General features: G+C 37.0%; 1 protein-coding gene and 1 pseudogene across 1 annotated transcript; one reads left to right on the top strand and one right to left on the bottom strand.

The window, feature by feature from the left end:
* The first annotated feature begins 8103 nt into the window (after positions 1 to 8103).
* Positions 8104 to 9036, top strand: LOC132051037 (uncharacterized). Its single transcript, XM_059442345.1, has 2 exons — positions 8104 to 8371; positions 8451 to 9036. Exons 1-2 carry the CDS (start codon positions 8269 to 8271, stop codon positions 8894 to 8896), a joined length of 549 nt encoding a protein of 182 aa, XP_059298328.1. The 5' UTR covers positions 8104 to 8268; the 3' UTR covers positions 8897 to 9036.
* A 1923-nt stretch (positions 9037 to 10959) lies between these two features.
* The window catches only part of LOC132048777 (DEAD-box ATP-dependent RNA helicase 45-like), a 3775-nt pseudogene continuing 1985 nt past the window's right edge, over positions 10960 to 12749 (bottom strand).

Below are 12749 nucleotides of genomic sequence, written 5' to 3'. Positions count from 1 at the left end.
AGTTTTAGGTATTTGAAATATCTTTCCAACGGTAGGTTGCCTAGCTCCAATAGAGATCTGTCGTAGGAGTTATGCCCATTTTACTGAATATCTTAAGTATAGTATAAACATTGCGCGTGCGAGTCGCCCCAGGCTAAATTTTTAGGAAATTCAAAATATTGACACCGTCAAAATAGATACACCGTGCGCGTTGCCCTGGGATGTCCCAGAAGACGCACCAGGCCATTTTATGTCTGAAGCAATTTTTCCCAAATTTTATTAAAGCCTAACTTGGTTATATTCATTCCCACTTCATTTTGGCCGACGTTTTGAGAGGAAACAACCCTAAAGCTTCCCCAAAACATCTAAGATAAGTTCTTGATCAATTCGAATGATTATCACCTCAACCTAACGAAGATTAATATTACAAAAATCACCTATGACTCAAGAACTGTTGAAGAGGAGAATTGTTGGGAATTTGTTGTGAGGTAAGTTTCTAAAATTCAAGTATGGTTATGGGGGTTGTTTGGGGTCTATACATCGTTTATATATCATCAGAATCCATGGGTGAATTGCATGTAAGCAAGAACACAAAATTTGGCCTAAAAACCCTAGTTTTCAAAAAAGGTAGGGCTTAATGGAAAGATGTAAAGTTCTAATCTTTCATCTAAAACCATTGTAGATTGATTGTTGAACCTTGAAATTCTCGTTTTGCTAGCTTTCGGCGGGATTTGAAAGATGTCTCTTATGAAAATCTTCTTTTGATGTATGTCGCTTTTGAAAATCTTCTTTTGAAGTATGTCTCTTTTGAAAACCTTCTTTGGACGTATTTGTCTTTTAAAAATCCTTTTTGACTATGAAGGTGATTTGTACGTCTCTTTTTTAACATACTCTTTTGAAACTATTTGTGTGACTTTAGTTGTGGTTTGTGTGCGTGAGATACAAGCCCATATTAAACCTTGTTTTGTACTATATAATATATATGTATTCATGATTGTTTTCCTCTCTAAGGTATGTTTAAACTTGATTTCGGAAAAGCTTGATTAGCTTATGCGAATGCTATATAAATGGATTGTGTTGAACGTGAAACTTGTTTAAAGGAGTGAGTCTACTTTGGCTATCATGATATAACTTGGGATTCTATTCTATGCCATGATGATTGATATTTCAGCTAATATGCTATGATTTGAATCTTATTCATGGGTGGGGCTTTGTAATGGCAAATTTGTATAGTCTGCAGTAGACGATTAGTCAGCAGTTATGGATCCTAACGTATCGATACGAGTATTGTTGTGTCGATCCGGAGACGATTGACCTCCGAGGCGTATAGCCCGGCAGCATCTATTGCTATGCTAGTCCGTAGAACGATTAGCCTCGTGGTTTCCTAGCCAGAAAGTATCGATTGATTGATTTCGTGAGTGGCTTGTTTCATATTTTGGAAGTCACGAGTGGCTTGTTTCGTATCTTTGTTGCTCGTGAGTGGCTTTTGATGATAATGAACTTATTCGCCTGGGAGTGGCTTGTCGATGATATCGTCTCAATTGAAAAGACGCATGGTAATAAATGGTATACCGAAAAAGATGTATACTTGTCTTGATGGTTTTCTATTGATGATTTTGAGTTGTACGATTGATCTAGTCTTTGATTTCAGATTATTCTATTAGAACTGTTTCCACTAATCATCATTGTATTATTTTGTTATATTACTTATTGTCCCCAAAACTTTCATCGGGTACCCAATGCATCGTGCATACCATTGTTGTTTTTAATGGTAAGTTAGGTAACGAAGAAGAGCAGGTACAGACAGATCTCGCGGATTAGGAGTACTTGCTGCTTTCTAGACTTTTGGTGAGCCATACCTTCATTCGTAGGACACCCTCTATTTTACTTATTGCTTATAGTTTTTGGGCTGCGATATCTACGAGGGTCTCTATCTTGGGGAGGCTCTTAGATAGATGTTGTTTTGTGGGTATTGGTTGAGTCGTTGTTCGACTCTCATAGGTATTTCTATGCTTTGACAATCTATTTATTGCAGACTTCCGCTGATGTTATTTCTTAAATTATGGGCATGAGTTTGTTTAGCGATTTTATAACATCTTTTAATTAGTTAATGAAAGATTATTAAAACGGGACTTGATGGTTATCGATTCATAAGGTGCTTCCGGTGTTGTTCATAGCATCGGATGCACATTACGTCCGAGGTCGGGTTTCGGGCGTGACGGAGTCTTCGTACGAGTTTTGAGTTTTGTTGAACTTGGTGAAAAATCAGATTTTCTCGGTAGGCGGTGTGCCGCATCTGCGCACCCGGGGTCGAACCTCCTTCGGCTCTACCTCGCAGACTTGGTCCGCAAGTGCGAGATTTTGAAGTTTAAATAAGGCCACATCTGCAGACATTTCTCTGCAGATGCGAGGTCGTAATTGCGGGAAATGGTCCACAGGTGCGGAATCGCTAAGAATCGTAAAACCTTAAATTCCCAAATTCGAAGCCATTTATTTTCATTCACAAATTGGAGACATAGAGGGTTTATTAGGGTGATTTTTGTGGAGCTTTTTGAGATTCATCCTTGGGGTAAGTTTCCTACACTCTTTTATTGCTTTTATCATGTTTTATTTATGGAATCTATGGTGGAAATCATGAGTTTAGCTGGGGGTTTGGGTTCATGAACCCAAAAATGATTTTTGAACCATTTTTTATATAAATCGAGTTTTGTTGGAAAATTTCCTAGTTTTTAAACATCTAATCAATGGGTAACTAGTTTCTAATCTTGAATTCTTCTATTACTCAAGATTTTGGTTATGGAAATTGAGGGTTTTGCTCTAAATTGGGGATTTTGATGAAATAGTGAAATTATTACCAAATTGAGAGTAGTTTGTGATGAATCTTGGTATTTTGATTCCCTAGACTTTGGGTAAACTGTTTTCAATATAAATTTTCGATTTTGGCCTTGTGGCCCTGGGGTCACCCTTTAAGGTCATTTTTTATTTCGGTTTTGAATTATGTCATTATGGGTATCTTTAGCTTTGTAATCTAATGTAGATTAACGAATTGATAGACTTTGATCGTTTAGAAGCTTTTCGGAAAGGGAAGCTCTAGAGGATTACCTTCGAGGTAAGTTACGGCTTACCTATTGGTTACACTCGGATTAGCGAAGCATATGTAAATGATAGTTATTGACGGGGAAAGCATGATAGGCCTTCGGGCATGGTGTGGAGGTGATTCCAACTTGGTTGGTATTGACCAGTTATTATGTGGGCTTGTTGCCATGTTTGTGATATTTGTGAAACTTGACTGCTTCGTCTGTATCTCTTGATATCTCACTTATCATCTGGAAAGGAAAGACAATGTTAATGAATCAAATTGCGATGTGTATTTCATGGCAAGTTTATGTTGATCCCATGACATATGGTGTTGTTTGAGGTTGATTCATACATCGCATGCATTCTTTATTGCATAATGTGATCTGATATGATAATGATTGAAATGATGATAAGTGAGAGAGTGTAACCTTTGAGGTCTTTGCCGGAGAGCGTAAAAGAGAGACGAGAGCTCGTGATCTGAGGTCTTCTGGGAGCGAGATGAGTGCTCGTGATCCGAGGTAATTTACTGGCGCGAGAGAGTGCTCATGTCCAAGGTCATTTGCCGAAACGAGGGTACCTGGACTTCGCGGGTGCCCCATGGGTCATGGATTTAAGGCATTGCCCTTAGCATGTGTGTATGGATATGGAAAGTTGGCTAGTGCATTGCATACACCTACATTCATTCATCTATTCTTGGTTGTTTACTTGGCACTTTATACACTTCATCTAATCTTATAATTGTTCGAACATGTTTCATGATTGTACTTGATTGCTTCTCTGATCTATCTATTAGTTTATGTCCATTTATATGTGTGCCTAATCGTTGTCGGCCTATGATGCCTAGGAATACGTGTGTTTGTACTCATACTACTCTTGTTGTACTTTTTCTTGAGTGCAGAGTTCGTTGCTAGTTCTACTTCCCGACCTCGTAAGTCAAAAGAGCCCATTTGCCGGATATTCCAGGGTGAGCTACTTGCCTGATCTGCAGCCCGGAGACTCCTCATTTCTATATCTGCCCTTTCACACTCTTGAGACAGTATTCTAGTTTGAAACTTGTATTATTCGGCCAGACTATGTATTTATTATTAGTAGCTCTTGTATGAGTCATACCAGGTTTTGGGGTTATATGTATTAGTGCTTCCGCATTTGTTTATCTACATATATTGAGACTGTTAGTATGATATTTGTTTATTTCCGCATTGTTGAATGTTAACTAAAATGAGATAGCTTCAAGGGAAGGGTTCGCCCACTAGGGGGATAGTGTGGGTGCCCGCACGAGCCACGAGTTGGATCATGACAGAATCCTTACCATGTAAGATAGTTGTTGCCGACTTATCATTAGAAGATGACAACGAGTTTATCTTTCTCTTCGATCTTTACTCCGAGGTTTTCTAGCTGCGTGATTAGTCCATTAAGCACATTTAAATGTGACAAAAACTTAGTACCTTCACCCATATGTAAGGCTTATAATTGCATCTTTAGGTACAATTTATTTGTCAACGTCTTAGACATGTACAAGTTTTCCAACCTTGCCCAGATACCACATGCACTCTCTTTATCGATGATGTTATTAACCACATCATTTGTTAAGTGCAACCTGATTCAGACTGGCTGTCTTTTCATTCATTTCTTCCCAATCCTCAAGTTTTGTGGATTCGGGCTTTTTGGATTTGCCGCCTAGTGCCTTGTGCAACCCTTGTTGGATGACCAAATCCCTCATCCTTCTCTGTCATGTTGAGAAACCCCTATCACCGTTGAATTTTGCTACCTAGTACTTAGCTCCAGACATTTTTTTCACCGACTATAGTACGACCTACCGCAAACAATATTTATGTGAATGAGCAGAACCTGTGCTCTAATACCAGTTGTTGAGAATAAACCCACCACAGAAATAATATTCACGGTATTTACAGCGGAATAATAATGTAGCACCGTGATACGGTTAATCAACAAGAAAAAAAAAGAACAGTAATGACACCAAAATTTTTACGTGGAAACCCAACAAAGGAAAAACCACGGGCCGAGAACAGCAACTGATAGAACTATAGCAAGGATTTTACACTTTGTAGGTCTGAATAAAATACTCCAAAGACCACTACACACTCAAAAGAAATAACCCTCTTTTAAGATTTTCTCACCTCACTACAATATCGCTCACACTTTCTATTTTTCCTCACAGACTATTTCTCTATCCGTAAAGTCTCCCACTTTCTTTCTCTCTTTGTTTTGTGTGATTACAAATGGAAGAATGACTCTCCATTTATAGGAGACCAAACTTGGCCTCCAAGCACAAAAAAGGAAAAAAGAAAAAGGATCCAAATTTGTCATCCACAAATTTGGCTTGTTCTCTGAGTTCTTTTGTCATCCAAGCAAATTGGCACATGCCAATTGCAATTAAATGGGATGGACATCATCACTTCAAACAAACATGGTCAGTAAACCTTAAAAATAGACGAACAAAATATCAGGACTTAAGTTGAGGTTGCGCGCGTGACTACATTTAGATCGCACGAGCGATAGTTGCTCGACAACCGCGCTCAGATGATCGCGGTAACCTTAAGCTCTTCTGTCGCGCTTTAGGAAGCAGCGTTGCACATGAAGATTTCCTCACTATGGGTGTGTTTGGTATAGAGGAAACATTTTTCAGATTTTTTTTTTTTTCAATTTTCTCATGTTCGGTTGGTCAAAATTTTGAAAAATATTTTTATAGGGAAACAAGTCCTTTAAAATGAGGAAAATGACTTCCTAAAATAAGTATGGAAAATAAGTCCCACAAATAGCGATATTAATTGTCTCCTTCCCATACTTGAACTCACCCTCACCCACACCCACACCCAACCCCACCCCACCCTACCACCACCCACCCCACCAAAGCCCCAACCACCACCCAACCCACCTGTCCAAAAAAAGATATTTTTTAAAAAGTTTTTAAAAGTTCTTTTTTGATTTTTTACACCACCCACCCCCCTCCCCGACCCATTCCCCACCATCCTTCAAAAAAATATCATTTTTAAAAAAAAAAAGTTTTTAAAAGTTTTAATTTTTATTTTTTTACACCCCCCCCCCGGGGGACCCAACATCCTACCACCCTCCGAAAAAAATTATTTTTTTAAGCGAAAGTTTTTGATAGTGTTTATTTTTTGGTTTTCTACAACACCCACCCCCTACCCAAATTTTCTACTTCATATATTTTATTTACTTTTATAAAATATTTATAAAAAAGGGGAAATTTGTGTGGCTAAATTTGTGGGTGGATGGTGGTTTTTTTTTTTTTTGGGGGGGGGGGGGGGGGGGGGGGGGGGTGTTTGGAGGCAGCGGAGGCTAGGTGGGTGGGGGTGGTGGGACGTGGGTTGGATGAATATTTTTTAAAGTTATTTTCTACTACCAACCGAACATGAGAAAATAAGTAAGAAATTCACTTATTTTCCAAGAATACATTTTCCAGTAAAACATTTTCCGAGGAAAAAAAATTTCTCCATAGCGAACACACCTATATCAAGTGTCATGATTCGCAATAGGCGGACAAAAAAGAAGAATGACATAAATAGAAGCAAAGGTTGTGCAACCCGCAATATGCACCACCACAGCAGTGGATGAGGCTGTTTTCCCCTTAACTAGAAGTCTTGGTTTCGAGTCCTTGGTATGAAAAATCCTTGGTAGGGAGTGTTTCTCCTGAATGGGTTTTATGCGACGCAAATCCAAATTTACTCGAGCTCCGATGCAGGTACCGACCACTAAATGAAAAACAAAAAAACCACAATATGTTATGGAGGCAGATAAAAGCAAAGGCTCTGCAACCGGCAAATTTGCAACATTATGTTTATATATGCTACTTATACACCCTCTTTTTTACTTTACTTTCTATTAAAAGTAATTTTTTTTAGTTGTCCATTTTAACAAATCAGGAAGAACTATTATAGAATGTTTTTTCAGTTTTACCTTTATCACAGTAACCGCATAAAGTAGTAGTACTATAGTCAAACTTAGATTTTCAATACATTATTAATAAAGATAATATAATAAATAAATCCTAATAAATACTACTTCCTTCAATTCATAATAAATGTTCACTTAACCTTTTTATTTTATTTTAAAATAAGTGTACATTTACATAATCTAGAAGAAATTATTTTCTTTCAAATTTATTCTTATTTAGATAAGTGAGTTTTTTTATAATAAAAAACTATATTAATTAGATAGTATTTAATTAAGAATATTTTAACTAAAAATTATTTATTTTATTTTAAAAATTAGTATTTTTTTAAATAGTGTGAAAAAGGCTAAGTTAAAAAAGGAGTAACTTTTTAAAAGGCATGTCAAGTCAACTAGAGAGTAGAGTTTTAAATGGTCCTTAAAAAGTTAATAGGTCTTGGAAACTGATGTCTTTTTTTCTTCTGAGTGAAAACTGATGTATTTTTATCTTTAATACTTTTTCCGTCCCAAAAAGATTGTCCTCTTTTGATATGATACAAAAGTTTAAAAAATAAATGAAGATTTTTAAATATATGATTCAAAAAAGCCTTAGATATTTATATGGCCATAAATCATCTCATAAAGTTAAATTATTTCTAATTATAGAAAGGCGATAATCTTTTTGGGACAGACTAAAAAGGAACGAAGGACAATATTTTTGGGACGGAGGGAGTAATAATTGAGAAACAGATGAAAATATGAAAAAGTACTACTCCCTCTGTCCCAAAAAGATTGACACTTTTCTATATTTAGAAATAATTTAATTTTATGAGATGATTTATAGCCACACAAATATCTAAGGCTTGTTTTGAACCACACATTTCAAGTCAAACTAAGACAATCTTTTTGGGACGGAGGGAGTAAAATATAAGGAGAGAAAAAAAAGATAAAATAGAAAAGAAAAAAAAAGATAAAATAACTTACTGTTTGGAACGTTAAACATGGTTTTAATTTATGGAAGGAATGTATGTCAATAAATTTCTTGCCAAAATTAGAGTAGTTATTTGAGATTACAGTTCCAAAATTACTCCCAATATTAATTAAACTATTTTTAAAATTTAAATTTAACAAGTACAAATGGAGAGAACTATAAGGGAAGGATACGAAGTCTGAACGTTTTGCAGAGAATAACTGAAAAGTCACTTCAGTTGTACCCCTTAACTGCTCTTCAACTCAAACGCCCCTCACACATTCTTCACCTCTTTCTCATTGTGTTTCAAAAAAGCAAAAGAAATAAGTATGGTGTTGGAGTATCCATCACCTGATGATCATCAACCACCTTCAACTTCAAGGGCTATTCATCATCAGATTTCTGGCTCCACTCAACTAACTATCCCTTCGGGTATATCTCAAAAGATTTCACTTTCTACCTCTTCCATGTACCATCTCTCTCTTTATTTTTTGGTTTTTGTTTATTTTAGTTGGTTACATGGCCCCTCGTTTTCAAGATTCTATCAATGTGCGTGAGTCAATGTGGAAAGAGATTGAGAAGGAGCGTATTAGGGAAGAAATTATCGCAGAAGAGGTTGCTCGAAGGCGAATGTTGGAGCTCGAAGTAAGAAGAGAGCTTATGATGGAAGAAGATAGAAGATTTGCTTCATTGGATTTTTCTACAAGGTTTCCATTCTTGAACCAACAGGCTAACACCATGTCGCTTGTATCTGGACTGGGTGCTAGACATGCCACGGAACAGATTCCGGAGGTGCCTTTCCAGCACCGTGCTGTGGAACCAAATGTTTCAACATTGACTGCAGAGCAGAAGATTTTACAAGTGCAGCCCTCTTTAGAGCCTGGCTTGAGGAAAGAGAGTGGAGTCTTGTTGGTTCGTGTTCTTCCTTATTGTCGCCCCTATTTATCTGTATATTAGTTTATGGGTTCTGAATCACAATAATTTTTGTTTACAGGGTTCTTGATATATTATATGAATTTTTAACACTGGAGTTTTGCTAAACCCGTAGCTAAAGGGCTGGTTCCCCTATCTGTCGATGTTATTCAGTTGCGATGCTGTCTTTCTTGCTTTTTGTGCGGCTTGTAACTTGTGTTAAAATTTCGGTTGAAATCAACCATGGTTTGTTACGCCTATTTGAGTGTTGAACTTTTAAATCCTTAGAAATAGTTGAATATAGTGAAATCAAATGAAGTAGTAAAATGATTTTGTTCCCTTTTTGGTTTAGTAGAAGTTTGAAACCAGTTACAATACTGCTATTATGGAAAACAAACCGCTATTCTGTAAAACAAGGCTTTTAACTTTTTTCTTTTGTTTCGCTCTCTGTTTTTGTGGATGGACGGAGTGGGTTAGAATGTTTAAGTCTGTTCAACACACTGCAAGTTAAGTTAATGATGCATCTATAATCTATTTTCTATGTACTTTCATCTGACTGATTAAAGGACTCCAAAACAAAGTGTTAAGTGTTTCTTAGGTAAATCCATACTTCCTTGTGTCTTTCTTTTCATAATGCCACCCTTTGCTCGTATTGTTAATAAAATTTCATTGAGTTTCTATTGAGTCGTGGCTGGAATTATCCATGTGACCTTCAAGAATCTTCAGAATTATTGTGCTAATTACTAAATAACTTACTGTCCAACATTGTTTGAGGCCTCATCTAAGTGATTGACACATTGAATGAGTTGAAATCTTTTCTTTCAATATGTATGTAGACAAGGGGCCTTTCAACTACTGAATCCTGAATTTACAGAGACCAATTGCTTATTGGTGAATAGGCTATTGTCATTATTGTGAACCAATTGGTAAAGTCTGCTGTGACATGGGCATACCAGTTATTGACCTGCAGGAGTCAAGATTATTTTATTTGGGTTGCCAAACCATGTGATGGTTTTGCAGCTTATTTTCTGGTTTGGTCTTTCGAACGTCGGAACAATTAGCTTATAATTGACAGAGGCATCTATCTTAGGTCCTTGATTTTCATTTGTGGGTTCATCTGGAGTAGGCCATCTTGTTTGAGTACAACCCATTCGCTTTATCTACACAGGGACATTCCCCTTTCTGTCTGCTTAAGTGGTCGAAGCATTAAGCTGCTTATACACATCGAATAGAGCTAGCCTGTCTCTAGAAAAGAACACACAATTTATCAAACAAACGTTATTGCCTATTATATTTGTAAATGCTCTTCAAAATCTTCTTTAGCTCTTTGAGTGATATCTCTCCAACACTTTAGTAGGATTTATTAGTTTAAGCTTTCTGATAAGCTTCTCTTTTATGTGGCTTAGAACTAAGAAAATTTTCTCTTTGTAATTTGTTTCTGCGGAATGTAAATTCTTGGAAAGCAGGACATTCAATCTCCTCTTTCTCAACACTGAATTGATTCCTCCACACTTAAGGGAGGTGGCGTACGTAGGGGCTAATATAATTGTAATGGAGAAAGGTGGCGTACGTAGGGGCTAATATAATTGTAATGGAGAAAGTATATTTGTTTTGATTCTTGAAAAGATGCCTAGGTTCCCTGATTTTCTTCCTATAGGTACTCCGTCCGCATTAGTCACGTTCTTGGTCTTCTGGTGACTAGTTTAGTTAGCATGCTGTTTATAATTCTAATGAGGAACTCATGGAATGTTATATTTCACATAACTGCTTCTGCTGAATTTTAGCTTTCCATGTTGCAGAGGATACTGACATTCTGGATATAATAAAAGCTAACGGGACTGTAGTTGAATTTATATTATTGTAATTGGAGGTTTAGATGTTGATGTTGTATCACTTCTACAGGAAAGGATTAATTATCATGACTTGAACCCTTTTTGATGAAGCTACTATTTAGAAGTTTAGGGAGAATAATTATGTATCCATTTAAACCTGTTTATATCATGACAAGGTAAGTCATCTCTAAATCGAGCAACCAAACCTAGGAAATTATTTACCTGGAATAGATAACAGTCAGAATGAAACATTATCAATGGCAACGACATTCATCCTTATACAACTGAGTAGTGGCCCGGTTGAGCCAAACCAGGAGGATATGATGCTTTCATGTTAACGTCCTCGAAAACATGTTTCAACTATGCTTTGTCTCTCTTGACAGATTGTTCCATGGGGCCCTCAATGAACAATTGCAGCTGGAGTTTACTGTCCTCGATTAGTGAGGACAGCTTCTGTCAAATCAGAATTAGGACCTAGAGTCTCCTTGTTTGATACCTTGTAGCAAGCATTTTGAAAAAATCATTTATCTCTAGTTCTGCTTCGTAATGTTCAGACACCGTATCAGCCTGAATCTTTACTACTTTATGCTGCAAGTTCAAAGCAGTTGACATTGTCTGGTTGCCACATCATTAGAGCCAATTGGCAGTCAATTTCCAGCAACAACTGCTGTTGCACCTGCTATATTAATACCAAGTACACCTGGCAATGCACCAGTAGGAAGAAGCTGAGCAGCTGAAACTGGAGTTGCCACTGAAGCTATACCGACTTTGGAAGCAGCAACAAGAGTGAAGTTCCCACCTGCTTTTCTAATTCCTTCATCTTCATTCTCGGAATCTGATTTATTTCCCTCAAATCCATATTCTTTTGCCCGTGCTTTTTTATCTGCTCTACTATTCATCCTCTTCTTCATTAAATTAAAAACCACTACAACCATAAACAGTTAGCTCAAGTCCCTGATTCACCTTTGCCCTGAAATTATCAGGAAGAGCTTTCAGGTGATCTGGAACAACTTGCTTCACAATTGTAAAGCTTTTACAAGATATCATGCATCATCTTTAGTTATAATTGTGATGACAACCTTTCCTACCAGCTCAACCTGTCCGACCAACACGATGAACATAGTCCTCATAAATCATAATTGTTCAGAACATCATAATTGATTATGAACTAAAGCATATAAAAGCCGCCGAGAAGCAATAGCGTATGTCCTTACCATGATTTTATATAGTATTATATAATTATATAGCCTACTTTTACAGTAGATTTTTTTAAATTTTTTATGTTTCTACTCTTTAAGAGAATTTTAACCAGTTCAAGCTCCTTGACATCTAAGCCACTGGTTGTTACACTAGTAGCAATCAACAAATTACATACATTACTCCTTAAAGTCGGATGTGGTGGACTTTTCACTTTCGTGCCTCACCTCACTCAATTGTGTTAATATATCCTTGTTCATGATAATACTCCTACCACGTACCTGTATTTCAATAGGTTTTTTCAATACCTTAAACTTACAAGCTAATATTTAGACCTCGTGAGGAAAAGTTGCAGAGAACAGGACTGTTGGACCGTCCGCCATGTTTTTTGGAGAACCTGTGGTAAGAGGTTCAACTACCATATCAAACATTCAATCAGCTTTATATGACCAATTGACTCTTAGCAGATTCATAATCTTCCCACTGCTTTCACGAAGGATATCAATCATCCTACCTGGAGTGCACTCAACAATTTTGGCACCTCATTCCAATTCACTAATTTGTTGAGCAACATCAGAACCTTTAATACACTGGTCCGCATCACTTTCGCAAACCTCTTAATATCACTATGAAAGTGGTGCACAACCTCTCCTGTAGGGGCCATTATCAGGCCAATAGGTTCAGCTCCACACATCAGACAAAGCTGGTCCTTAATATGTCCCAGCAGTGGTAATAAAAATTCCGTGGTTTTGCCAGAATCCGTTTTAGCAATCCCAATGCAATCTCGGCTACTCATAATTACTGGGCGAGCCTGAGCTTGAATAGGCATGGGCTTCTCATAATTCAGTTTACTTGTACTGTCTAGGATC

The sequence above is a fragment of the Lycium ferocissimum genome, chromosome 3 (assembly GCF_029784015.1).
Source record: "Lycium ferocissimum isolate CSIRO_LF1 chromosome 3, AGI_CSIRO_Lferr_CH_V1, whole genome shotgun sequence".
Taxonomy (NCBI): Eukaryota; Viridiplantae; Streptophyta; class Magnoliopsida; order Solanales; family Solanaceae; genus Lycium; species Lycium ferocissimum.
Note: the sequence above shows the minus strand (reverse complement) of the source record. Positions and strands in the feature narration are given on the sequence as shown.